The following is a 27,344-nucleotide window of genomic DNA, read 5'->3' as shown; positions in this document are numbered from 1 at the left end:
TCTTCAATAGAAAATGATGCGGAAACACTTCGAGATACAAATCGTATCCAAGAATCATTTCAGATATAAAGAGTGGCTTCAATCGAAATACTGATTCAGTCAATTACAATTGACCTCAGTAATCTTTTGCGATATGATGTTGCAGTGAGCCTGAACGACAACGGTGGCGTACCAATCGAGATAGAGGAATGGGAGACTAAAAATGATGATACCGACGATAGTGAAAGTTATTATAATTCAGATGATGAATAATGCAATTTATTTGTGACTTGCTCTGTAAAACATATTAAATGATATTTTTTTGTAATTTATTTATCTTATATTATAAATATTTTTTTTTTATTTGAATAAATATAAATTAAAAAAAAATTGACCAGATAAGTCAAATTTTCAGATCATTGCGCGACGACTACATTCCTTTTCATTGCGATAGGAGCTGAAAATTTGACATTTTGGGATGGCACGAAAATAATTTCGTGAAAATTTGAATTTTTTGCACGATGAATAGCTTTCTATTCATCGCGCAAGAACCTCGGATTTAACTAAAATCGCATACTTTCATCTCAGCTTTTCCTTTCTGTAAACTCTCTCTCTCTCACGGGAATGCTCTCTCCTCTCTCCCTTTGACAGCCCTCTCTCTCACTAAATCTCTGTCACCCTCTCACCCTCTCGGCCTTTCACCCCCTCGCACTCTCTCTTCCACCTCCGACACCCGTCTCTTTGAGGTATATGCACAATTTACTTAACTCTAGTAAAGTTAGGAATTAGGGTTCTTAAAAATTTTAGGAATTTTTCATTTTAGGAATTAGGGTTCTAGAAACTTTTGGAAATTAGTCATTTGAGGAATTAGGGTTCTAATTTGCTTTGATTTTTGTAATTAATTACTGAGTTTATGCTGGACTTTGTATTTCAATGCTGTGTTCTATAACAAAATATTTGTATGTCAATTCTCCATTAAGGGTTAGCTTGGTCTGCAATTAGTTTAGGAATTGGGTGCCGTTTCTGTTTTTGGTTTGATCCAACATATATAGAAATTATGAGAAGCAGGGAGCAGTGATGCATCAATCCAATTTAAATTTTCAAGAATAAATATACAATGAATTGTGGGGATTTAGATATGAATATATGTGATCAACTATCAACGGCATTGCATGTTTGATTTTGACAAAGCAAAAATAATCAAAACTTGGGAAAAACAGAACCCTAAACTACCAACCACTAATAGAAATTTGGTTGTAAGCCACCCTTGTCATTTGGTGCTATTGTCAAGTGTTGCCACTCACATTGGTGGCAAACCTCTATGGCCACCAAGCACCCACTAAACTAGAGAGTGTGGCCTATGTAGAGGACTCTATTGTAACAATGGCTACCAATATTGCATTGGTGCCTTTCCTGTAGTGCCACCCTTATTCACATCGGTGGCAAAGTTGCAAAATAATATTAAAAAAAAAGGATGGCCTGAGTGGGCACCCAGATTTGAATTGGAATATTCCTTTTTTTTTTTTTTTTTTTTTGTTTTTTGTTTTGGTGAGGAAACAAATTGTAAGATCTTTGATATAAGAATATACTACAAATTTGCATAACTGATCTTTAATACAATTTTGAACAAATGTTGGGACTCAAACTTTGAAAAGTGTTTGAACACTCTGTTTCCAAAGAGCTTAATCATGTCATGCCAATCTTTCTTTGGCGATCAAACCATTGTCTCTCCAGGTGGGATGTTTGAGTTAGGTTTCTTCAAACCAGGTCAGCTTTCAAATTACTATATAGGTATATGGTACTCCAAGCAAGTAGTATCTGAGAGCAAGTAGTACCTGAGAGGACTGTTGTTTGGGCAACAAATAGGGAAGTACCTGTCAAAGGCAACAGCAATAAGAGTAGATGTTGATGCTGCGATGGGAGTTCAAATTAAATAGCAAAAAATTAGAGAGAATTGAAGCAAAGAAATACCCAAAAAATTACGTTCACATATCCCAAAACAATATAAAAAAAAAAAGGAACAGAAATCTGGAAGAAGATGAACAAATCGATGCAAAACTCTCCTGATCGCCAAATTTCGAGCACAAAGAGCTGATCGCTAGAAAGAAATACAAAAACACATTGTTACTGAAGTTTTACTTGCAGCTCATTAGCATAGGACCATGCAGATGACTCTAGATTTTTACACAAATCTGGAGGGCACCAAGACTACCAACCATATGCTTAACAATACTTTAGTTTGTTAGCATAACTACCTACTAACCAAATCTTGAGCATATTGATAAACCAGAAATTTAAACACGTAAGCGGCCATATTGTAAGCACGAGATTTCCATACCTTAAACCGAAGGCAACGTGCTGTCTAGCAGTCCAAACCTTGATCCTTGATAAATTGAACTTCCTTCTTTGATCTAGCAATCCAAAAATAGATAAATTAGGCAACATGTCATATCAATATAACACCCTTATACGTACACACACATACCAAAACAGCCTACATTTAGATTTGCATCATATCCTTGTTTCTAACTTTCTGGGGAATTTTCACAAACACCCAATAGGCAAGATTTGCTTCAAATAAAAGAAATCTGATTTAGTCAGTGATCTCAATTGCATGTATATCTGAACGACCATGCTTGTTAGTCAGTCATGTTATAGGATGTATTTAACACTTACCAAGTGGTTCTAAAACAACATCCTACATACATATTATGTTGCCAAACTATGAATCAAGACAGAACTTTCCTACTTTGGTAATGTAATCTTCCTAGTCTAGTTACGATTTGGTTCCTGTATTTTGACTTGAAAACAATTTTGGCCCCCTAGAAGTTGCCAATGGCTCCCGAATTGTAACTGGAAAAAGACTCAACACAGCTATGAAAAATTAAAACTCGAGGCACCAAAGTGTGAGAAAAAAGAAACCAAAATAGTTAAATTTACCCTTTTATATCATACATACCATTAAAATTTTGTTTAGAGATAAAAATGGTAGTCATAGCAGAGAATCCAACTTGACCAAAGAAAGTGGATTTCCTCACTTTCTAGTGCTAATATATTTACCGTGCTTGAGACTACAAAAGCTTTATAAAAGCAGTTGCTTCTTTTTTAATTTGTCCATCAAAAGTATTGCAACTGCAGATCCTGGGAATTTAAAAAAAAAATTCCAAGCAAGAAATAAAATGTGATAGTTGTGGTTAAGGAGAAAATCACCTTGTTCACCTTAATTTTTTTTAGAAGAACCCTCTTCACCTTCGTTTCACCCACAATCTTCCAAGGCTTCCATTCTTCTCGGCCCAGGTTGGAAACAACCTTGATTCACCTTCCTTGTCCCCAATCTTCGACATGCATACAGAAAATGGAATTAAAATTTGAAATCTAGAATCGATCCAAAAACTGAAAGTTTTTATTTTGAGAAATCACTTACACTAGGGAACATCCATGAGGAGAGGATCATTTTTACCTCTTGGTTGAGGTCCAATTCAGGGAGACTTCGTCGGAAATTGGCCAGAATACCCATGGTCACCGTTTCTTAGATCTGAAATTGAGAAAATTCGGCTACAAATTTGGAGAAACTAAATTGAGGGTTGGAAAGAGGAAGGGAAGAAGATTCTGAAGGTATAGTTTGACGCTTGTTGGTGACCGGAGGACGGAGCCTCTGCTGCATGAAAGAGAAGAGTATACGGGAGGGAGGAGAGGGAGAATGAAAGGTGAAGCGAGCGGAGGGAATGAAGGGGAGGAGTTGGACTTTTGTGAAGGGGAGAGAAGTTTTAATGGTTTTTTTATTTGTTTTATTGGTGTTCAATAAATTGTATTGGTGCCCAGTTAATCACAAATGCACAAAAAAAGTATTTTTAAGAAATAAAGTTAGTTAATAGACATCAATATTGGTGGCTGATTTTTTTAGGCCACTGATATTAGTGGCATCCCACTGTAAAGCCACCAAAAAATAGTAAGAGTAGCAACTTTATATCTATGGCCACCAATTGCAAAGGGTGGGCAAAAAATGGTGTGTAATGAGCATAATTCTAGTAGTGAACAAAAGTTGTCAAAAATATACAGAGCTTGAAAGCTCAAGCACCCTAATTTAACAAAGTTCCTAAAACAATGCTAGAATCTTTACATGTCTTCTTATTGTGGTCAAGCCCCTTGCATTTGCGACATTGCAGCTGACGTTTTTTTAGAAACAAAGCTTGGGAAAAACAGAACCCTAAACAATTTTTATTGGTAGTTAGGGTTCTGTTTTATTGGTAGTTAGGGTTCTCTCTTCAAAGTTGTTCTCTAGTCAACCACCATACTTATCTGCTCCTTTATTATTTAGAAACGTAGGTCGAACCCTAAGCCTGAATATTAAAAAGAAACGAACTCTTGATCTATGTTTTAATTCTGATGTAGCATTAGTTTTAATTCTGAGGTAGCATGAGTGTACTACAATGCTTATACATAGTGGTTGAGTTAGCAGTAGCAATGTATATGCAACCAATGGATGCACCAATGCATATGCAAAAATCATAAGTTGGGTTAATATAGAAGTGTAAATTATTTTCTGTCTTCTTGCCCGTAAAAGATAAATGGTAATGCGTTTTTCTCTGATTGTTATAGAACAATGCGGGCTGCCTTAGCTGCATATACTTAGAAGCCATGATGATTCATTCATTTGTACATGGGTGGTGGGTATGTGTTTGATTGAGACTATCAAGTATAAAATTACGGGAGGCTAAGATTTTATTAGTGCATCTCATTTTACTTAATTGGAGCTGTCTTGAATAATCCCCCTTGGATACTGTTGGATTTGTGAATTGGATTGAGTTTCTGTTGAATTTTGCTACGTATCACAACATATATATGATAATTGACAACATGTTATGATTGTGTCCTGGTTTTATTCAGGTTTCTTCTTGACGTTTATTAATATACCAAATATAACATCTCTTGCTCCTCATATATGATTTAGTAACTAATAATATCATTAGTTCTTGGAACTTGAAGAGGAGGTCCTAATCTTTAATTTGAGTCATTTTGGGCCTATTTTGGAGCCCTGAAGGTTAAAAAACGTGACTATCTCTGTGTTGGGCAGATTTTCTAGTCATAATAGAAATGTAATTCCTAGTTATCCTTTTATTATTTTATTTCCTAGTTTTTAGAAAACCTTTTCTAAGAGGGTTTTAATTTGGAGTAGTATAAGCCATTAGAGTTTGGAGGGAGAAGGCACGCATTATTTTGGAGAACTCCAGACTTTTTACCTATAGGGTATTTTCAATCCTTTTTCTAGTTAATATATTTGCTTTATTTTTTATAGTTGTTTGTAACTAATTTCCGTTTGCTAGGGCGAAGCCTTGGGTCTTAGCATGAATATGTAGTCTTTATTCAATTGTTTATGATATTATGCATGTTTACTTTGAATTATTAGTCATTGTGCGTGAATTGTCTCTATATCTTAATGCTTAGCTACCATTAGGATGTTTAGATAAGTAATCAGATACAATTAGGTCAGAATATCACTGGAGGATTGAGTATTGCTTCTTGTGGTTAATAATTGTAATTTCACTTAAGGCAAATATCACGCTCTTAGGGGTTGCATGGTTTTTCAAAAGGTTTTCATAAAACTTAATGAGTCTTGTATGTTCATATTTGATTTGAATATCACAGATAGATTGCATGTTAGATATACGTTCATGCTTGAATATCACGAGAATAATATGCATAAGGAAAACCTAACCTTCAAAGTTGCATGTGTAATTCATAAGTAATTGGTAAAACTACATATAGGATTGTTAAGGGGACGGCAGAACCCTAGGCTTTTAATTTAATTTTCAAAACTATTTTCTTTATTTTTTCTTTGTCAATTTATTTAATCATTTTAATTAAATTTGTTTTCATTATTTTTAAATTCAAAATCAACCTTTTCCAATCTTTGTTTTCAAATAATTAGCTAGGAATTAGTTTAAATACATATTATTCGTTCAATTCCTGTTGAAAACGATCTTATTGGAGCCGTTTATACTACAACAAGTTTGTTCTGTTGCAAGTATTTTTTAAGTGTTTTTATCCCTACTTTTACAGGTGGTGAAATCCCTATCAAGCAATTTGGCTATGTTGATTTAACTTTTGGTCATATTTCTCTATGCTTCTGGTTTTTTGCTGGATAGCACATAAATTCTTATTCTAAGATGGGTTGATTTTTCTTTTGGTCTCAGGTCTTTGTGCATTTAGTGAGAGAATAAGGGACATAGGAGCTAGTGTGGGGGTGTGGAAAGGGTACAGAGACAGATGGGAAAAACATGGGGTGGGGGTGGGGAAATGGTACAGAGAGGAATAGTAAGAGAATAAGGGACATAGGACCTAGGTGTACCGCCAAATCTCCGATTCAAATTTAACAACTAATTTTCAATTAATTTTTTATTGTGTAATGTAATTTTCACTGTTCGGTCTCTAGCTATAAATTAGAGATTTCAATTGTTATTTATGTGGGTTGCTTTCTGCCATTTTTGATTTTAAAGAAACCTAATTGTAGGTTCATTTTCATTTTCCATTTCTCGGTTGCTTTTCCATTTTTGCTTTTTATCTAATTTTGGCTTTGTGAATTGGATTGAATTTCTGAAGGTTGTTGCTGCCGTATCACAGCATATATATGCATTGATTTTTTTTCCTAATTGTGCAAATGTCGCATCTTATTAGAAGTTGTAAGGCGGTGACGACTACACCCCGTTAGAATCCCCCGCCTCCTACTTCAGCCGCCACTGCTCCAGTAGAAATGGACCCTAGGCCAATTAATCATGTTGATCCCGTTGGTCTCCGAGTCTTCCAGGCGCTGACATCATCAGCCTCTTCAATGGTGCTACCTGTTGGCGCCAGACGTGGTCACCACCACCCCCGCACGCTCGACACGACATCGGCATCCACTACTGATGTCTCGGGGTCACTACAAGGTAAGTTAAATAACTCCCTTTATTTCCTTGTGAATTTAGTTATTCATATATTTAGTTCAATCAAAATTTTTACATACTGTAATTGTGAGTTAGGTCCAAACTTGGCTTATTCAACTGTTGTGATTGTTGTTGGATATCATATATTATTCGTTACAATGTCCAGGGTTTGGGAAATGTTATAACTTTAGGGAAGGTTCTGTTGAAATTTCGGTTTACTTTGTATTGTTTGTTTGACTTTTTATATTTTTTTCAGCAAAGAAAAATACTTGGGGACCTTGTCGCCAGTTGAAGACGGCGAAGGTCACCAGAGTGACCATTGAACGTATCATGATTGGATACGACGACGGGCATCGGGCTACACCAATGGCAAAGCAGCATACCACATTAGCCCAAGACATTGGTCATGTCGTTCGGACCTATTGCCCTTTGCGATAGAAGTCTTGGAAAGCGATGCCAGATGAGGTGAGGACGAAGGTGCGCGATTATTTGTCGGTAAGTATCCTGACTATTTATTGCTTTTCCTTTAAAGTTTATATATTTATATTAATTAATGTATGTAACTAATTTGTTAAATTGGGTGTGGCTTTGCAATCATTTTCAAGAGCCTATGTGGTACCTTTTTTTATATTTAGTCTAAAAGTATTATACATTTCTTACTAATGTTTTTTGAATTTTTTATATTTCATTTAAATTACAACTAGTACGGTTATTTTTGTGTATAACAGAAGAAGGCGAAAGCCAACAAGATCCATCTGGAGAAAAGACTCCTCCACCATTCAGGTTCGAGGCCCTTCTCATATAGGATGGAGGCGTGGCGGTAAGTAATAATAAAGCTTTTCATATTTAATTTTTAATATGTCAATAATATTATTTTTTTTCGTACTAACATTTTTCTTATATTGTTCTATTCAGGGGGGTTCAAAATTCCCGGAGATCGATGTCTTTGCAAACGTTTATGTTCGACCCGGGGATGAGTTGGCCGAGTCCCTTCATGTAAGTATTCTTCAATTGTAATTACTATCTTACACATTCAAGTATCATGGTTATTATTTCAATGTTAGTATTAATATTTCAAGCGACAATGATGGAGAAGAGGTAGTTGGTTCTTCTGGACTCCGCCTCCCAGCTTCCTCCCGAGACTCTGATTGATATGCGGGGTTTCAGATCGTTACATACACTTTGGATCAGACTTTCGGGTGAAGGCCAGGGACGTATTGTAGGGGGATGGGAATGCCCGACAACAGGAACCTAGAGCCTCTTCATCTTCGCAGTCGAAAGGCAAGGTGACAGCTTTGACAGCAGAGGTGGTTGGCCTTAGGACTAAGCTCGCCTTGTATAAGAGCCAGATGTCACTGATTGTACAGGCCCTCAGTTAGTCCGGCATTTGTCTCTTGGATATTCGTCCCCCGTTGACTTCCGAGCCCCTCTAATCCGAGCATGCCCAGAACTCCGCCCCTTCGACCTCTGAGCTCGTCCGCAACCCCGAGGCCTTCGTACCCCAATCTTTCCAGCCTCCTGCAAACGACGACCCCATAGATTATTTCACCTTTTTTTCTTAGTTGTTTACTCCCTTACTTTTAAATTTTTTCTTTGTACATACATTTTCTTTTTATTTTAAATAAATTATTTTTCTCTTCATTACATTTTTTTCATTGCAATTTAATTTTATTATTTTATTACAAAATTAAACCCATAACAAAAAAAATATATTTTAATTTTCTTTTCTTGCGCAACGAATAGCTTCGTCATGCATATTTTTTTGCGATAATCTATTTTCGTCGCGCAAGTTTTTAGAACAAAGATTAGTCATCCCATACATGTATTCTGACATTTTATGTGACGAATATATTTGTTCCTAAAAGTTTGGTGCGACGAAGGAGGAATTGTCGCGCCTTCTTTGCCACGACCAATGTGTTTGTTCGTCACGCAAAGTCTTTCTTCACAATCTTTCCCCAATGGATTTTGCAAGACGAAGTTTTCATTGCGCATAAGTTTGTGCGACGATAATAAGTTTTGCGCGACCAATTTTTGTTCGTCGCGCTAAATGTTAAACGTAGTAGTGAATGTGTTTCATTTTTGTAAAGAGCAAAACCGAGTTTGAATGTGACGAAGGATACCGACCATAGTCACTAAACTCGCCAAAACTAGTGAAATTACAATGCTAGCATTTATGCATGGGACCTTGGGTTCAACAGGGAGAAACGGAAAATGGTGGATTGTAGTTTGGGTAACAAAAGACCTGGAAGCAGATGCAAGTTAATACAACAAGAGGACTACAATGCCTTGATCAACATTTGTAAGATGGGTCCATGATTGGTTGTAAAAACCAAGCCGTGTAAATGAAAATTTATTGAACACACCCAGGATTTAGTAAATCAAAAGATGCATGATTAATGAAATTTTGTAACCATTGTCATTCATCAGAAACAAGAAAAGATAAGGAAGAGAGGTTTAAATATACAAACTGATTATACCCAAAACTATACAAACTGATTCTACTGAAAACTATATAAACTGATTAAACTAAAAAGTATACAAAATTGATTCTACATGTTTTTGAAACAGATTCTGAAAGAAAAAAAAAAATTATCGAGAACGGGTTTGACTGATGGCACGTATGTAGTTTTGTTCAATATATACAAAATGACTCTATACTAAAACTACGTAAACTGATTCTTCTAAAAGGTATACAAAAATGATTCATATCTGAAACTAGTTTTGCAAAAATAGTCAATGAGAGGTTGGATTGATAACATATATATAATTTTGTTGAAAATACATATACAAACTGATCCCATTGAAATTATACAAATTGATTTTACTAAAAAGTACACATAATTGATTCTACATATATTTGAAACTGATTCACCAAAAATGGTTGAAGACGGGTTGAACTAATGACATGTATGTAGTTCTGCTAAAAATATATAAATAGATTCTACTAAAACTATACAAACTGCTTCGACTAAAAAGTACACAAAACTGATTCTACTTATATTTGAAATTGATTCTGCAAATGTCAAGAATGGGGGGACTGATGGCATATATATAATATATACAAATTGATTCTACTTAAACTATAGAAATTGATTTGACTAAAAAGTATATAAAATTGATTTTATATGTATTTGAAACTAATTATGCAAAAATAATCGAGAACAGGTTGGACGAATTACAAAAAATAAATGATACAAATTGATTCTACATATAGTTTCGAAAATGAACTTGGAAAAATAACCAAGGAGGATTTAAACTGTGACATCCCACATCGCCCAGGGGAGTGATCCTTAAATGTATATTCCCATCCCTACCTAGCGCGAGGCCTTTTGGGAGCTCACTAGCTTTGGGTTCCGTAGGAACTCCGAAGTTAAGCGAGAAGGGGGCTTGAGCAATCCCATGATGGGTGACCCACTGGGAAGTTGCTCGTAAGTTCCCAAAAACAAAACCGTGAGGGAATGGTAAGCCCAAAGCGGACAATATCGTGCTACGGTAATGAAGCCGGGCCCGGGAAGTGGTCCCGCCCCGGGCCGGGATGTGACATAAACTGACGACACACATTCATTTCTTTAAAGTTGTGTGGGCTGGGTTATGTTAGCAAACATATTTGTTTGGAGTATGACTGGTAGTTTAAAAATTATTTTCATATTTTAGATTGAGCTTTAGGTATTATTGTATGCTTCTCCTCGATATGTTTAAAATCCACGGGGTTCCATGAAATATTGTATATATTTTTGCCTCCATATGTAATGTTCCCAAAAAATTACTTAAACAATTTAGCTGCCGCCAAACAAAATAAACAAATTAAATATCTACCAAAATAAACCGCACTATATCGGGGATTTGGTGGCATGACCTTGTGAACAACCTAAAATTTATGGACATCTTTTATCCTATACAGCATTGTATTCCAAATTGTAAAGGGATTTTAAAATTTTCAATTATTGAAATGAACACATAGATCAAATATTGACGCCATCAAATGAGAAGTCGCTGTCAAGAAATGCTATTCTTGATTATTATATCAAATTTACTACTCTATCATGACAACAGAAGAATACATCAAGAGCGCAATACTTTGGCAATTGCTGCAGCCACATAAGCAACATCATGGAGAGCTTGGCTTTCGTCTTTGAAAGGACTGCCGCCGGAAAAGCCTCTTTCGCATGAATCTGCGTTTGCGACAACATTGGTCATGCCTAGCTCTGCTGACTTATAATCATCTTTAGGGAAAGCTTCAACGGCTTGAGGAATATAAAGATGAAAAATATCGGAGTAGTTAAGTCTGCAGTTTGTTGCGGGTGTATTTCCTGGCTCTCTATCGATCAGCTCCTCGACTCGGAGATTAGCTTCCCGTGCCTTAGCCCTAACTGCATCAACCATTATGATGCCTAAGCCTTTGACATCTGCTTTGGCGCTTCGAGGGTCTGATTGAAGTGTTGAGACGCAAAGATCGGGATATGGTGTTTGGTTGCATGTTTGTGCGATCAGATTGGCATCCATGGGAAAGAAGACCGTCAGCCTGTTGCAGTGGCTAGTTGGAAGAAAGACAATTAGACAAACAATTTGAATGAGAAATATCAGTGCTTTTGTTGAAGGAGAGTTCGAATTATTCTTCATCTTTTCTTTTCTGGTGCGCACAGAAAAATAGGGTAAACTTTAGGACTACGGTATTTTGTGGTTGGCTTATAGAATATGAGGGGTATATATAGCAATACAGGAAGGCTAAACTAGGACAGAAATCTTATCACATCAAAACCCAATCAGAGTTATGTCAACATAATTCCTTAAAAGTTAAAACAATGAAACCTAAATTTTAATAAAATGACATAAAACAAAATCCCTTAATAAATAAAATATTTTGCCTTTTTATTTTCGGATCGGATTAATCTACAAGAGCCCAGTATGAGATCTTCATTAATATTAATTGGTGTGGTGTCAGAATCACTTTATATGCAGAGTAAATCAATCGGATTTTTGTACACAAGGGTCAGTTTGGTGAGTTAGCTAGGATAGGTGATTTTCCTTTGAAAATAAGTACGATGTTCATTAATCAAGTAGAATACATATAAAAAAAAAGGGGATAGGATGCTAACAATGGGTCTCGATAAAAATCTTACCGGGATTTCAACCTGGTCGAAAGGAAAAAAAAACGTACCGCACCAAATTAAGGAGTAAGACCTTTTTCTTATCCTATGTGATTCTTCTATATGTTTGGATTAATTATATGTGTCATTGAATAAATCAAAATAGAAAAACATAAATGAATTTTTTTATGTCCAATTCAATCATCTACCAACAATGGACTGGATTGAAGTCCAATTGAGTCTCATCCAGCTTAATGTTTCCCCAAAAATGGATTGAGATTCAAAGCTTAACCAATCCCTACCAATCTTATCTTTAAGGGACAATCTTATCTAGCTTACAAATCGAGCTCCAAATTCTTTTACTCTTGTGGAGTGCTGAAATGATGGACATTGGCCAAGTTCCTAGAAAGAAATAATATGATTATAAACGATATTCGAATTTTACAACTTCTTGTACAAGTATGGATCACATTTAGAGGTTTTGCCGTATTTTTCAAAGTTAGAATTGCAATATGGAAGCAAGTGGTAAATTCTACTAATAATTAGGGCATTATTTTTCAATTTATTGCGTTCGACTTCAAACTTTCTTTTTTTTTAAATAAAGTTTAGACTAGGCATTTTCGCTTGTAATAAAAAAATTGCGATACTAAAAATCATATTTTGAGCTTTAAATGACTCGAGCGGGTCTTTGAAGATCGAGCCCTAGCCCTTTTTGGTGAAGAAATATTGTTTTGGCTACACGAAAAGCTAAAAGGATGGATAGTTTAATTATTATTATTATTATTTATAAAAATAAAAATAAAAAAAAATAAAAAAAAAGAGAAAGAAGGAAAAAAGAGGAAGGATAGATTCGAACTCTTAAAAATCAATTGCCACTTACAAGGGGAAAGGGATATGTTCCAGATCCCTTTCTACCTAATCCACCAAGTTCGGAATTTGAACCGTTAAAATTTGATCTAACGGCTACAGTTATTATAACTTTAATAATATGCTAGTATTTGTAGTAATTTTTAATTTCTTTATGTTCCCAATATAGTTAGAGTTGTAAAATCTCTTTTAGTATGATAGCCTTCAAGTATGCATGTAATTATCCAACACCCAATTAGGATGTGCATAATCTGCTAGTATTTGTAGTAATTTTTAATTTCTTTAGCGGTTTTAATTGTGCAGTTTTTTTAATAGAGTAAGTTTAAGGTGGACAAAATCTTTGGAATGCTTACAACAATTAGCTATATACACTTTGGAATTTCCAAACAAAGAAAAAAAAACTTAAACAATTAAATGCCGTTGACCACAAAAATTGAAAAAAATAAATGTCTACCCAATTAATCCGTAAGCAGCCATCTAGGGGACTTTTTGATATATGATTTCCGGAGGCATTTAAAAGTTGAAGAGGTTTACAAAGGTGCTTGGGTAAATGCTTTTGAAGGTTTTTATGTTTTTTCAAATTTCACCTGAACGAGAGAACATGGCATTTTTATGGCTGTTATCAACGGTTGAGAGGAATGAACTCACAGTAAAAGTGTGTTTCATTTTTGTATAGAGCAAAACCGAGTTTGAATGTGATGAAGGATACCGATCATGGTCACTAAACTCGCCAAAACTAGTGAAATTACAATGCTAGCATTAACAATGGATAGAAATAAATGGAAACAATTTAGTTTGTTTTCATTTTATGTCAGCCAATTTATAGAACAGCTTAAAATAGAAGTTTTAGTAGATAATGAAAGTTTATGAACAATTAAGTTTTAGAAAATTATCCTTGATGAATGAGCAGTGTGTGCCGTTTTTTCTGGCTAGCATAATCAGGAACCATGTTAAAATAGATTATGATGATAAATAGCACTATTTCATTATTAATGGCTACTTTCAATAATATGCAGTCCTCTGATGGACTCCCTACACCTCCACAAAAACCCACTTTCTTAGCATTCACAAGAGATTCAAAAGGAAGAAACGGAAAACGGTGGATTGCAGTTTGGGTAACAAAAGATCGAGCTGGAAGCAGATGCAAGTTGATACAACAAGAGGACTGCATTGCTTTGATCAACATTTGTATGATGGGTCCATGATTGGTTGTAAATTCGTAAAACCAAGCCGTGTAAATGGAAATTTATTGAACACAACCAGGATTTAGTAAATCAAAAAATGATTAAGTGAAATTTTGTAAATATTGTCATTCATCGGAAAAAAGAAAAGATAAGGAAGAGAGGTTTAAATATACATATCGATTATACTGAAAACTATACAAACTGATTATACTAAAAAGTATACAAAACTAATTCTACATGTTTTTGAAACAGATTCTGGAAAAATAAAAAATAAAAAAAATTATCGAGAAATTCTAAAAGATGCTAGGCGTTAGTCGGGCGGCGGGCTGAGGCCTAGCGCCTAGGCGGCTAGGCAGGCACCTAGGCGGACTAGGCGGATTCAACTAAATCTACTATATTTCGTATAAATAAGTGTCTATTTATACTTAAAATATATATAATTTTATTATAAACTACAAAATAGAATGACATATATATTATGAGCTATTAGAACATAATGAAAACATGGGGAACAAGCATATAATGTGTGTTCATTCAAGTATTCAACAAGTCTCTTACAATTTATTGAAAAAAAATAAAATATTAAATGAAAGTTATCTATTTTCTGTCTAAGTGAGTTGCAATTTGGGCGGGCTAAGTGAGTGCCTAGGCGGTCTAGGTGGGCACCTCAGTAGGTATAGGTGTTATTTCTTAATTTTCAAACGCCTAGGCATTAATCGGGACGGTGACCAGCCGCCTAATGCCTAGGCGCAGGGCCTAGGCGACGCTAGGCGGGGATTTTTAGAACAGTGGACGAGTTTGACTAATGGCATGTGATAGGTGCATTATTTATCATATTTTCATATTAATTATCCCTAATTTTTGTTAAGGAATTGATTATAAAAGAACCTTATTACTTTCCTTTTCTTAGTTTCAATCATTTTGTGCACTTAGGACGTTTTTTGTGATAATTCGACTTTCCGGAGGATTTTTTATGCAAGGAAAATTGGAGATGGAAGCTAAGAGGCTGAATATCATTATGTCCAAATTTCATAATTTTCCATGGAGCCATTCATTCCAGTTTCACAAATGAAATCCGCAGAAATTGTTTTCCCGTCAGAATTGCGCAGCTGTAGGAAAATGAAGATTTGAAGACTTTCCCGATTTTTCCTAGTGGCGTGTGATATATGCCTGGAAAGATAAGAGATAAAGCTACGTTTCCCATATTTTTACAGAATTTTCCAGAAGATAAATCGACCCTAAAACTGGCGTGGAAGGCAGAAGACGTGTTTCCCAAGTCAAGAAGGATTCTTTCCTAGTTTGTGTCATTAATTGTTTAGGAGTTTGTTTTATTTTAGGAGGCTTGTCCCATACCTTTTAGTGTTTTCTAGTATAAATAAGTGCCCTAAGCTCTCTTTAAATCATCCATCCATCCATCCATCCACCAACGCACCATACTACCATTCACCATCTCTGTAATTTGTGAAGAAGAGCTTAAGGACATGCTTTGCCATGGATTCCGGGTTCTATCTTTTATCTTTCTATTATTTTTATTTCTATGTGTAACTAAATTATTTTCTAAGGTTTATGATGAAGCCATGACATGAATATTTGCAAAGTACTTTGTTAATTATTATCCGATTATATGCCATGTTATATTCTTAATCTTTGTGGGTATTTTATTCTAGATTCGAGTTTCTAATGACTGATCACCTTTAATAATTTTGCATCTAGAGATTTAGATAAATCTATGAGGATAACCAATATCAACTAGGTTTATTGGAACTAAGATTAAGAAGAGTAGACAAACTAGTGAGGATGACCAATATCAAGCTAGTCCTACTTGGTTGACATGATTCTTCTACGCTTAATAGGTTTTTATGTGTTTAATTGTATGCCTAACTAATATGATATAGTTTTCATGTAGACATACAAGAGTTGATGTCTGACCACGGATTAATTCATACATTAGATAGAACAACCTTTAACATTGGCATGGTAATTGGATATTAATTGGCTCTAGAAAAAGTAAATAGGATTATTATTGATGGATTCATAACCTTAGGCTTTCTTGTGTCGTGTGTTTGTTTTAGTTAATTGTCTTTTATTTCTCTTGTTAATTTTAGTCTTAATCAATCATTCAATTCAATCTATCCTTTGTTTGTTTAACTAAGTTTAGCGTGATTAGTCGGTTAAATTGGTGTTAAAGCAATCCATGTGGGATCGACCTCGTATTTGCATATATTACTACAATTGATTCGTGCGCTTACGAGTTTAATTTGGTTTAAATTAATCTATTATGTAGGTTAGTTTAAATATACATCAGCATGTATGTAGTTTTGTTAAATATATACAAAATGACTCCACTAAAAGTATATAAACTAGTTCTTCTAAAAGGTATACAAAACTGATTTTGCAAAAATAGTCAATGAGAGGTTGGACTGATGACATATATATAATTTTGTTGAAAATACATTTACAAACTGATTCTATTGAAATTATACAAATTGATCTTACTAAAAAGTACACAGAACTAATTCTACATATATTTAAAATTTATTCTGCAAAAATAGTCGAAGATGGATTGAATTGATGGCACGTGTGTAGTGAGTACACACCTTTGAAGATCCATTATCAATGTAGCCAAAGCTCTGATCAAGATTAGAGAGTCCAAGAAACTCATCTATATAACAATGTGGAACAGTCCTAGCTGCAGAACCCCCCATAAAAGACATCCCTCCCCCCCCCCCACCCGGGCAACACCTGGCAGCGCCGCCTTGCACTCCATTGGCAATAGGTTTTGCGTTTCACATCTAGACACAGACCCAGACCCAGAATGTGACTTCACAATAGAATAAGACGCACCAACACCAACAACCACCCCATCACTGTCGTCGAAATCCGGCTGAGCCAACTCATGCCCAACCTTGATTCCGGTAAGCAAAAACCTACGGTGAGTTGATACGAAGCTATTGGCCGTGTGAACGGCAACATCACATTTTCTACAGAGCAAAGGTCGATCTTCTAAGCAGAAAAAGTACCCAACTGCCTCCTGCAAATCATCATTTAAAAAATTAAAGCAAAACCCAATTCAAATTTTTGGTTTTAACGATCAAATTCCTCAACTTTTTCGTTGTGGGATTCGAATCATTGAAGTTTACATGACAAATATCACATTTGGGTATGTGGGAGCAAGGCCGGTCCTAAGTTTTTTTTGGTGCCTAGTGTCAAACCTTACCCTTTTTTTAATACAAAAACATATGTTTAAAAAAAAATATTTAACAAGGGCTGAAACCTAGTCGAAGTTGGGGGATTAGGCCCTCACACCCAAATTATATTACTTGAGAAAATATACAACGGGGAGGGCATAGTACCTAAATCCTAACAATCAAAAGTAAAATCATATACAACCATTCTTAACAAAGCTCCTTGAAATTTCAACCTTTAAGAAATTGTCTTCTGACATTTTTTTGAAGCAAAATCATCAATTATATCATCATACTCCAAGTCTTCAATCTCATCCTTTTCAATGCATAAGATTGCTAATCCATTTAGCATATCTCGAGTCATAGTGGTCCGCAAGTAAGATTTTAATAATTTCAATTTTGAAAAACTTTTTTCTGCAGATGCTACAGTCATGGGTACAGTCAATAGTACATGATAAGCAATTAAGACATTAGGAAACATGCCAGTTTCTTTTACAAAGTTTGATATTTCCATGGATGTCCAAGGGTTATTAGAGAGAATTGCTTCTTCAGGTAACATCATTTGTAAAACCTGTAATTCGGAACATAAATCAACTCCATCTACATCCATGGTATTTCCATGTTTCAAATGTGCTTCAAGATTCATACAATTTTCTTTTAGCTCTTGATCATCCAATGAAATTAGCTTCGGTGCATCAAATAAGAAGCCAAAAATAGATTCAAAAGTCTTTAACTGTTCAAACCTGTGATTCATATAATTCTATGTCACTTGCAAAATTTTATATTAAATTATGAATTAATAATTCAAATTTTAAAACTTAGTTTACCTTAAAACTTAACAGGGTTGGTGAATGCACTGAATGAGAAGGACATGTCGGGCTTGCCAGCTTGGAAGCTAGAGCGCAGCAGCTTGCAGTGAGTTTTGAAGGTTAAATTGCTACACTTGCAGCCAATGGATGGGAGAAAAGGACATAGACGACAGGCAGAGCAATGAGGAAAGTGGGAAACAAGGTCAAGGCGGGGAATCAAGAAAAAGGAGGATATATTTGGAACTTAGGGTTAATTGGGGACAAGTCGTCCCTCTTATGTTTTTTATTTTTTATTTTTAATGACCCAAAACATGGGCCCGTTCAACTTTTTTGTCAAACTTGGGCTCTTGCCCTCCAGCCCCTATTTTGGGCTCTGGATTTTTTTTTAAAAAAAAAAAAATTTTTATTTTTTTTTTATACCTAGCTGTGTGGATTTTTATTTTTTGGTGCCCTTTTCAATTTTTGGCCCCAGACTAGTACCCTGGTAGCACTGGGCCTGGGCCGGGTTTGGTGGGAGGAGGACAGAGGAACCCTCTGGTGCTTGCTCGCAAGCTTTTTCACTTTGTGAACCTTCTCGTCGCACGCTCAGAAGAGAGCCGCCTCGTTGGCGCAGCAAAGGACGTTCACCTTCGCTGCCTTGCAGATGTTGCACTGTATCTTCATCTCTTTCTAAACCCTTCCAAAATCTCTACTTTTGTGAGTTATGTTGGTGTCTCTCTCTACAGTTGAAGGATAAGGAACAGGCCCGCCCCAGGCCCAGTGCTGGCTGGGCGACCGTCCGAGGCCCAAAATTATTAGGGTGGTATATTTATATATGTTTTCATAAGAGTATAAATTTGGTTCATTGACAAAGAAATTTAACGAGAACTGGTTGTTTTGTTGTTTGAAATTAATGAGGAGGTCTTGGGTTCAAAACACCATGAGTGCTTATTTACATTTCAATTTTTACAAATTTCTTTTCATAATTAGAATCAATGGTTTTTGTTGTTTAAAATAAACGAGAGGTCCTAAGTTTGAAATGCTAAGTGCATGTTTATTCTTTTCAATTTTTACGAATTTTTTGTTTGGTTAATTTATTTTTAATTAGTAGCTAGTAGCTATTTGGGTTGTTATTTTTAAATTGTTTGTTCCAATTCAAGTCTAATCTTCAAAAAAAAGAGTAACATGTTGACCAAATTTGCAAATCATATGATGTATCATCAAAAAGTTTAATTTAGTATCCATTTATTACTTATACATATCAATTAAAGACTCAAAAACATCATTATTTTTTTAATCTCATATTGACAATGTTAGTAAATAAGAAAAAAAACACCTCCTGATTTATACAAAAATACTTTAAAAGTTCATATAGAAAACAAAACTCATATCTATCTACTTGTAAACCTGGAGTTTTTTTTTTTTTTTTTTCTTTCTCACGATACAAAATAAATTAGTTTTTCCATGTTTCTAAATTATTAAGTTTGAAGTGATTTTTTAAGTATAATTTTATCTATATCTTACGTGTGAAAACAAATAATTTTTTTATATAAAATGAGGGCACGTTTTTTGACATTGCTTCTGGCCTCAAAAATCTCTAGATCAGCCCTGACAAGGAGAGAGTGAAAAATGAGGGACTTTTTATGAGGACAGCGAGCAATTTCAAGGTGACACGTGGAGAGTTTTAACAAGTGTTGTGGCTTAGGAGGCCGCCGTTGCTTTGCAACTGTACATTGGACGATATTTCTGTTTACAAATATCTTTGGGAGCTCAACTGACACTGCGTTCCGACAAACAAAAATTGACAACTTCATTCGAGACGGGTTTTGATTGGCTCTTATCTATTGGGTTTAAAAGTTGAATTAGCAAAACGGGTTTGGACAAGTCGGTTGTAATTCGGATGAATTAGCGAATTCTATTCCAACATGTTATTTCAACATGTTACTTTAGTTGAATTAGCGAATACATCAACTAAAAATACTGTGGAGATCGCTTTTTTATAACACAAGGTGTTCTTTTTATACTTTTTTTTTTTTTTGTTAGTTTTAGTTCAAGTTGTAATGAATTAAACAATCATAACAAGCTCGTGTATAGTTATTGATTACCTTTTCAATTGGAAGATTATATTCACATACTTCAAATTACTTATCTCACACCCTTTTAATTTTTTAATACTTTTCTATCAAGTGTTAGTGGTGTGTAGAAAATATTAAAAAATTAAAAGGGCGTGAGAGAAGTAATTTGGGGTGTGTGAATATAATTTCTCTTTCAATTATCCTCACACTAAATTTTAAACGGTTTGTTTTCGGATTTAGGTAACTTGTCTCACAACATAAACACCATCCGAATCCGCAAAATGACGGCCTAGTTTAGAATGGACACCGGCCGGAGCAAGTAGCAGGCAATATATGGAGGGTACCAAAATTAATGAGAGGGCTCACTCAAGGACTGGCATTGTTTGGTATGGGATGGTACACCTTTCTTGTTGAGGTTTTGAACTTAATGAGATGAGATTTAGGAACTAATTAAGGGTAGGTGTCCCTATTGAAGGATTATTGAGGCTATAATGCCTTATTTAAGCTGCCTTAAATATCATCAAGTATCAAACTTGTGTGGTTGGAAATGCTTTAATCTTATCTGCTATTTGTACAATCACATAATATAATCTACAAAGGATCTAGCAATTTTTCATAAATAATCGGCTTTCTAGGCATTACATGTGATGAACAACTTATATGAAACAAGTGTATTGATATGTGTGGTTTTGTCTAATAATGCAATGTTATGTGAAAAGAACTTAAATATGCTATTTCATTAATGAACATGACCGCTACTTGATGACATGCATATTTTATATAGGTCATTCTCCTAGGCATGATAAGGTGACTTGTTGCTTTCTTTCAAGCAAGGTCGATTTGAATTTTGAACTTATCTTTGGAAAATGTTCACTTACTTGAAATGAAAGTATAATAAATGAGGCCCATATATTTGAAATTTGAATATGCCAAAATATCACATTGACACTCTTTTAAAAATGCTAAGATGTTTTTACTTTTGACTACAAAAAATTAAAAATTAAAAACAAAATATTAAAAAACTCCTTAGTGTTTATCGAAATTTGAAGAAGTAAACTGATTAATGAGTGATTGAACGGAATCAAGTCGTGGCCGTTGAACTCAGTTAACTCTATGATGCGGTAGAGGCTCATGATCCATCATTTTGGCGGGAATTTTACTTCCGAATTTAGAGGGGATTTTCGGTAGGTTGTGCCGAATGGTAACAGGACTTTCGGTGCTGGGCTAAGACAGAGTTGAGAGTTTGGGCTAGAGTCAGCCCATTAATTCACATTCACATTAACCCGACCCGAATCTCATATCTCGACGGGTATTTATCTTTCCAAACAGAAGCCTTACGCGCACCAGTCATCCCAGCAGCAAGAACATTTCCCGCCAAATGTGTTCCCAAACCGCTTGGGTTTCTCTTTACTTCTCTCTCTGCGTCCTCTTCGAATAGCTGGAACTTCATCTTTCCGATTGGAAGAGGCAAAAAGAACAAAGAAATTTTCAACTTTTGCGGTAAATCTCCGTAAAGTATTACAATTTCGTATTTCGGATTTCATCGCCAGTTTCTTCTCTATCATCTGTAATTTTCAATTTCGTTTTACTTTTGGGCGTTTCAGGAAGATTTTTGTACGAATCGGAAGACGGCCGAGTTGGACGAGCGGAAGATCACAATCGGAATGTCTGTTGTTTGAAAGCTGAAGGTTTTGTTCTGAAATCAACGGAATCAAAGCTTTGGAGCAGAATTTTGTTTAACTTTCAGGTATGATTCTCTCTATAAGTTTAACTCTCTTTTCACTATTTGGTTGCTAAGAAAATGTTTTAAAAAACAAAGGAATTTGCGTATATTAAGCATTGATTATTTATTGATGAGGAAATGGAAATCATATTATCAGTGAACATGAAGTTATTTTCTTTGCGGTTGCGAACAAAAAGATGTAATTTTTGTGAAAATACGTCAATTTGACTGATTTGATTTTATTAAAAAAATCCTGACATAGTCTTTTTATCTTAATAAAACCCAATGATTAGGCTCCACATAAGTAAATTCATTAATTTTGTTTGCCTTTACACATTTTGCATTTTTCAGATGCCTAAAATACCCCTAATTACCGTTTTGATGTAGACATTTAATTCTATGCAGATTTGAAGGGAGAAATTAATAAAAAGAAATGTATTAATGTTTAAAATCATTGCATTAATGTATCAAAACAAATTGTATGTTAAGGCAAAAAAGAACTAATAATGTTATACTTTCCTTAAGAGTTTGTAATTGTTTTTTAAATTTGCATAAAATTAGACAATTTTAATTTAATCTTGTCATTTTCTTACCAAATGAAAATTTGAAAGAGCACTATAAAATAATTTACCTATATTTAAAAAATATAGGTAAATTATTTGGACATGTGTATTAGTAATAAATTTGCCCTGTATATGTAATGATACATGCAAAATAATTTACTCCAGGGTACCCTCTTGGATTATTGTATGTCGTCTTCTTGACATTAATAAAGTCGCTATCATTTCAACTCAAAAAAAGAAAAATTACTTATAGAATAAAAAATGTTATTTGATTCAAAATAAATTTATCCATATTTTATATGATAATATAGGTAAATTTTTGCACACATATATATTAGTAGTAATGTCACAACCCGTCCCGGAATTTTAATTCCGAGGACGTGAAGTTATGAAAATGCCCTTAAACGGGACTAAGGGGCGTAAAATATGTTGTAACTTGATGATTTGGGGATTGGGTAGGAACCCCACATCCCTCAAATCTCTCCCCCATTTCTGCATCTTGTCTCTCTCTCTCCTCCCTCACAAATCTCTCATTCACTCTCCGTTCTCTCTCTCTCCTTCGAACTCACACGGACCACCCACAAAACCACCCTAAAACTATACCAACGAAGGATCTAAGACCACCATCGTACTCCTGAGGACCACACGAACACGATGGTACCAATTTCAGGTGAGTTTCACTTCGGAAAACATGGGTTTCAATTTCACTGTGCGTGTGCACTGTTCATGCACACGTAAAGATTGATGTTTTTTGGGATTTTGAAGCTTGTAGGAAGCTTGGTGAGGTCCTAAGGAAGCTCGGAGTGCTTCGTTTGAAGGATTTGGACGTCGGGATCACGAACTGTAAGTCCGGCCGAATTTTCGTGATTTTTGGAAAAGTTTGATTCCGTTGTTTTTAGGCCCTAAAACTAGTCCAACGTGGTAGATTATGATTAGGGCTTCATTTTGGTATAGATTACGTGAAAAATGGACGTAAGAACAAGGAGAATGACAAGTTCAAAGTTTGGCCGGAGCTTTCGGGGCTTTTTCCGGCGACTCCACGGCGAGTTAGGGGTCAAGGCAGGTATGGATGTGTTCGTCTCGTCAATACCTTCATTTTGATATATAGTACGTCGAAAATGGTTAAGAAATGAAGAAGTTATGACACTTTGAAATTTACCCAGAAATTCCGGCAAAACACCACCGCCGGCGAAACCAGTCCGGCGACGCGAGGAAGAAGATGCGCGCGTGGGCAGCGCGTGAACAGGGCGCGTGGGGGCGCGTGAGAGCTCCAAATTGAGTTCTGAAAATTGTCACGCGTTCGTGACGTCGTGTAGATCACCGTGGTATATTCATACACCCAAATTGAGTAACGTATGAGAAAGTTATGGACGAATGTTTGGTGTATGTGCGTTAAATAACGTCAATTTGGTTACTTTTTGTATAGGTGAAAATTATACAAAAGAAGAATGTAACCAATCTAGGGGAGGCTCAGGGACCTACGAGACGTCGATGTGATATGTGAGTGGGCAGTTATTTTTCAGTATATATATATACGTATGCTTGACGTATTTCCCAGAAAACGTATTTTAAAAGAAATACGAATTAAATATCCTGTCATATATGCATCATATTTTAAAATGTGCATTACCATAATTATGCATACTGTTGCATGGTGCTGAGGAGGCCCAGATAAGCTACATTTGAAATACTATCATCACATGCATTAGTAGTGGCATACATTTATATATGTGTATTTGGTGCTGTGGACGCACAGGTAAGTGCAAGGTAAGTGGTATTCCTGTTTGTATTTCAGTAGTAGTTTGAGATGTTAGAGAGCTCATAATCTGCACTCCCGGTGTTAGTGCTCCCGCCCAGGGCCAGGGCACAGTCCTTCACGTGATGTTCACCAGCACCACACGCTCGCCTTGGATCCAAGTTAGGTGCAAGCCTTGTCGGACAGACTACATTAGGTGGTTCCGACTCGTAGGTGACCCGCGATTATTCGCACAGTCTTCACGTGATCGTAACACTAGAGCGTATATATTACACCCAGTCCTGTCGGACAGACTACATTAGGTGGTTCCGACTCGTGTGCAGATTCAGATGTTGAGTTGAGATTGGAGCTCTATATGCAGCGGTACATGTCACATTAGGTGACTCCCGGCTGCCAGATTATATGTTATTGATGTGAATTACGCTTGAGCATTTATATTTGATTATGAGATTCTGTTGTGGCATATTCTCAAGCATGAATGGCATATTGTGAGCATGAATGGCATATTGTGAGCATAAATGGCATATCATGGAGCATGATTGACATATCTATACATACGTATATATGTTCATTTTCTGGGAAACTATATTTGTTTTACGGCGAGGGGTTAGTATATTCAAAAGAGAAAAAAAGGTTTTGAATAAGTTCGTTTTGCTGACCCACTCAACTTTGTTTTGCGCCCCTCCAAGTTCAAGAATTGAAAAGGTGTGGTGACTACGAGGAAATTCAACGGTGTTCTGACAGAATGGCCAAAAATTAGGACTCACCTTTGGGTGTTTCATCTTAGAAATTGTATCTTTAAAGCTTCCGTACTGTGTAAATGGTTACGTCACTCTCACGTGACGGCCAGCATGCCCTCCTTCGGGACGGGGTGTGTCAAGTAAAATATGCCCAATATATATAATAATGCATGAAAATAATTCACCAACACGTAAAGAAAATTTGATTAAAAATTAATATATCTACTACTTTTTGTTTATGAATTTCAATTTCTTTTTTTATATTACAAACATAATGTACCTACAATATAATTTACCTATTGTTTAATCTTATAAGAAAATAACGTATCTACTATTTTATTTTATTTATTTATTTATTTATTTATTTATTTATTTTTGTCGAATATGTACTATTTTATTTTAATGGAGATAATTTGTCTTGGTTTAATTTTTACGAAATTATTTAGGCACTGTTTAACTTTCCCAAAATAATGGAATTCCTATTTTAATTTACCTACAAAATAAATACTATTTGATTCAAAATTAATTTACTTATATTTTACATATAAATATAGATAAATTATTTTGAACAAGCATATATGATAACAAACAAAAAATGCCTAATGTATGTAATAATCTAGGTAAAATAATTTACCCACAACATAAAAGAATATTAATTGGTTTTTTGTTGTTTTATAAAACAATATTATTATTTGATGCAAAATAACTGATTGTACAAAGGATTTTTCTTTCCAAACGAAAAATGTGCCCATAAATTGTTTATGAACATGGCTAAATTTATATATATATATATATATATATATATATATATATATATATATATTCCTAATATTTATCATACAAGAAAGGTAAAATTTCCATATGGGGTTAATTGCGAATCATAATTAGGGTGGATAATAATATTTATTGACATAACTAGAGTTTTGTGGCATAAGTTGTAAATATGTGATAATAATTGGTTACATATTTGTCTACATGGTACTCTAGCTATTTGAAATTTGGGTTTTATTTGGAAGTTTAATATTATGTGGGTTTTTGTTTGGAAAATAAGAGTTTCAAAGGCCTTTTTCTAAAGAACCCTATTTCCTTTATAGTGTAACTGTATGCACTGTGTGGAAAAACTGCCGAAGACGAAATTTAGTCTGTTTCTGGCATCAATGGTTGCTGCAGAATCATTTTTCGTGCAGCAACTAGTTTGAGCAATTCTTGACAGAACCGAAAATTCAAGCTATAATATGACAGTTCCTGCCACCAATAAAATGTTTTGAATAGAAGCACTGTGGAAAACTTATTTCCTACTTACATATGGCAGTTGCCTTATTTTCATTTTTCCCATCTCATTTTTGCTTTCCTCTTGGCAGTCATATGAAAGCTTTTGATATCAATCCAAATGATGAATGCACGAGTGTACGCAAGCACTGCCTTCATACCTTATATTACTTTTTCTTTTGCGTTTGCGTTTGTAGCTTCTGTATCCTTTTGTTAATGCTCGCAACATATTCTGTTTCAGATGGCCATGATTGGAGTGTCTCCACAGATGTGTATCCTTTCTTTTTTTTCTGCAATTGGAAAATCTGATACGTGATTGGTACAGTTCTTATGAGGGGGTGACGGAACTTTATTAGGTTTTTATCGTATTGTATTCAGTATTTTGTAAAGGGACAGTGGACGTGACTCCCTTGACAGTATTCCTAGTAATGAAGAGTGCACACAAAAGTGTCATGTTCTGTTAAATAAGAAGAGTATCCAAAATATCTCTAATGATCCCAAGAAGAAGAAAATAGAGCACACTCTTAAAGAAAGCTCACAAAACAAACTAATTAGCAAAGCTTTTCCTATTTAGCTCTAGGCTTTGTTTTTCCTTGGATGATGTACAATGCTTGGGGACTTGGGTATTTATAGCAAACCAAATGAAAGCTACACCACACACTTAATTAAACTAAGATTATTTACTACCCCACAAAACCCATTAATTGCACCTAATTTTTTCCACTCAACCATACCTAACATTGTCTAACTTTGCAATTGTAAGCAATTACATCATCAAACTAGATATGGATTTAGACTTTAGATTGGGTTGTGGATTACTTATGGTTTTGGGCTTGACATTGATTCTCAACACTCCCCCTCAATGTCAGCTCTCATTCTTTGCACTGTGCTGAGCAGACAGCGAAAATTTTCGAGCTTGCCTGTACTTAAACTTTTTGTGAACAAGTCCGCAACTTGATCATTCGTCTTGACCTGTCTCATCTCAATCTCTTCTTGTAGAACCTTTTCTCTGATAAAGTGGTAGTGCACTTCCACATGTTTAGTTCTTGCATGAAAGACTGGATTTTCCGCCAAGCGAATGGCCGATTGGTTATCATAGTACAATGGTACTGGATAATCTACTGGTTGATGTAGATCACTCATCAACTGTACCAGCCATGCATTCTCTTGAGTTGCCATTGCTGCTGCTCTATACTCTGTTTCTG

General features: G+C 35.1%; 1 protein-coding gene, 2 long non-coding RNA genes and 2 pseudogenes across 3 annotated transcripts; 2 read left to right on the top strand and 3 right to left on the bottom strand.

Annotated features, from left to right (window-relative positions):
* Positions 1-1,540: 1,540 nt before the first annotated feature.
* Positions 1,541-3,678, bottom strand: LOC148697753 (uncharacterized). Its single transcript, XR_015960294.1, has 3 exons — positions 3,190-3,678; positions 2,318-2,390; positions 1,541-1,853 (listed from the first exon to the last, which is right to left on the bottom strand). It is a non-coding gene; the product is annotated as an uncharacterized LOC148697753 (long non-coding RNA).
* A 7,286-nt stretch (positions 3,679-10,964) lies between these two features.
* Positions 10,965-11,405, bottom strand: LOC148697752 (cell wall / vacuolar inhibitor of fructosidase 1-like). The gene has a single exon (XM_088690203.1). The coding sequence runs from the start codon at positions 11,403-11,405 to the stop codon at positions 10,965-10,967; it is 441 nt and encodes a 146-aa protein (XP_088546329.1).
* Positions 11,406-16,400: 4,995 nt separating this feature from the next.
* LOC137714600 (B-box zinc finger protein 22-like) lies at positions 16,401-18,697 on the bottom strand (annotated as a pseudogene).
* Positions 18,698-22,804: 4,107 nt separating this feature from the next.
* LOC148697751 (uncharacterized) lies at positions 22,805-23,896 on the top strand. Its single transcript, XR_015960293.1, has 5 exons — positions 22,805-23,044; positions 23,140-23,217; positions 23,329-23,437; positions 23,538-23,699; positions 23,801-23,896. It is a non-coding gene; the product is annotated as an uncharacterized LOC148697751 (long non-coding RNA).
* A 2,279-nt stretch (positions 23,897-26,175) lies between these two features.
* LOC137714601 (E3 ubiquitin-protein ligase CCNB1IP1 homolog) overlaps positions 26,176-27,344 on the top strand; it is a 7,022-nt pseudogene continuing 5,853 nt past the window's right edge.

Source organism: Pyrus communis, chromosome 3 (assembly GCF_041283825.1).
Source record: "Pyrus communis isolate YQ-2024b chromosome 3, ASM4128382v1, whole genome shotgun sequence".
NCBI classification, from domain to species: Eukaryota; Viridiplantae; Streptophyta; class Magnoliopsida; order Rosales; family Rosaceae; genus Pyrus; species Pyrus communis.
This window is presented reverse-complemented; position numbering and strand designations above follow the sequence as displayed.

Bases quoted from the DNA above. Each gene is read 5' to 3' on its own strand.
- LOC148697752 (XM_088690203.1), bottom strand. From the start codon at position 11,405: ATGGATGCCAATCTGATCGCACAAACATGCAACCAAACACCATATCCC.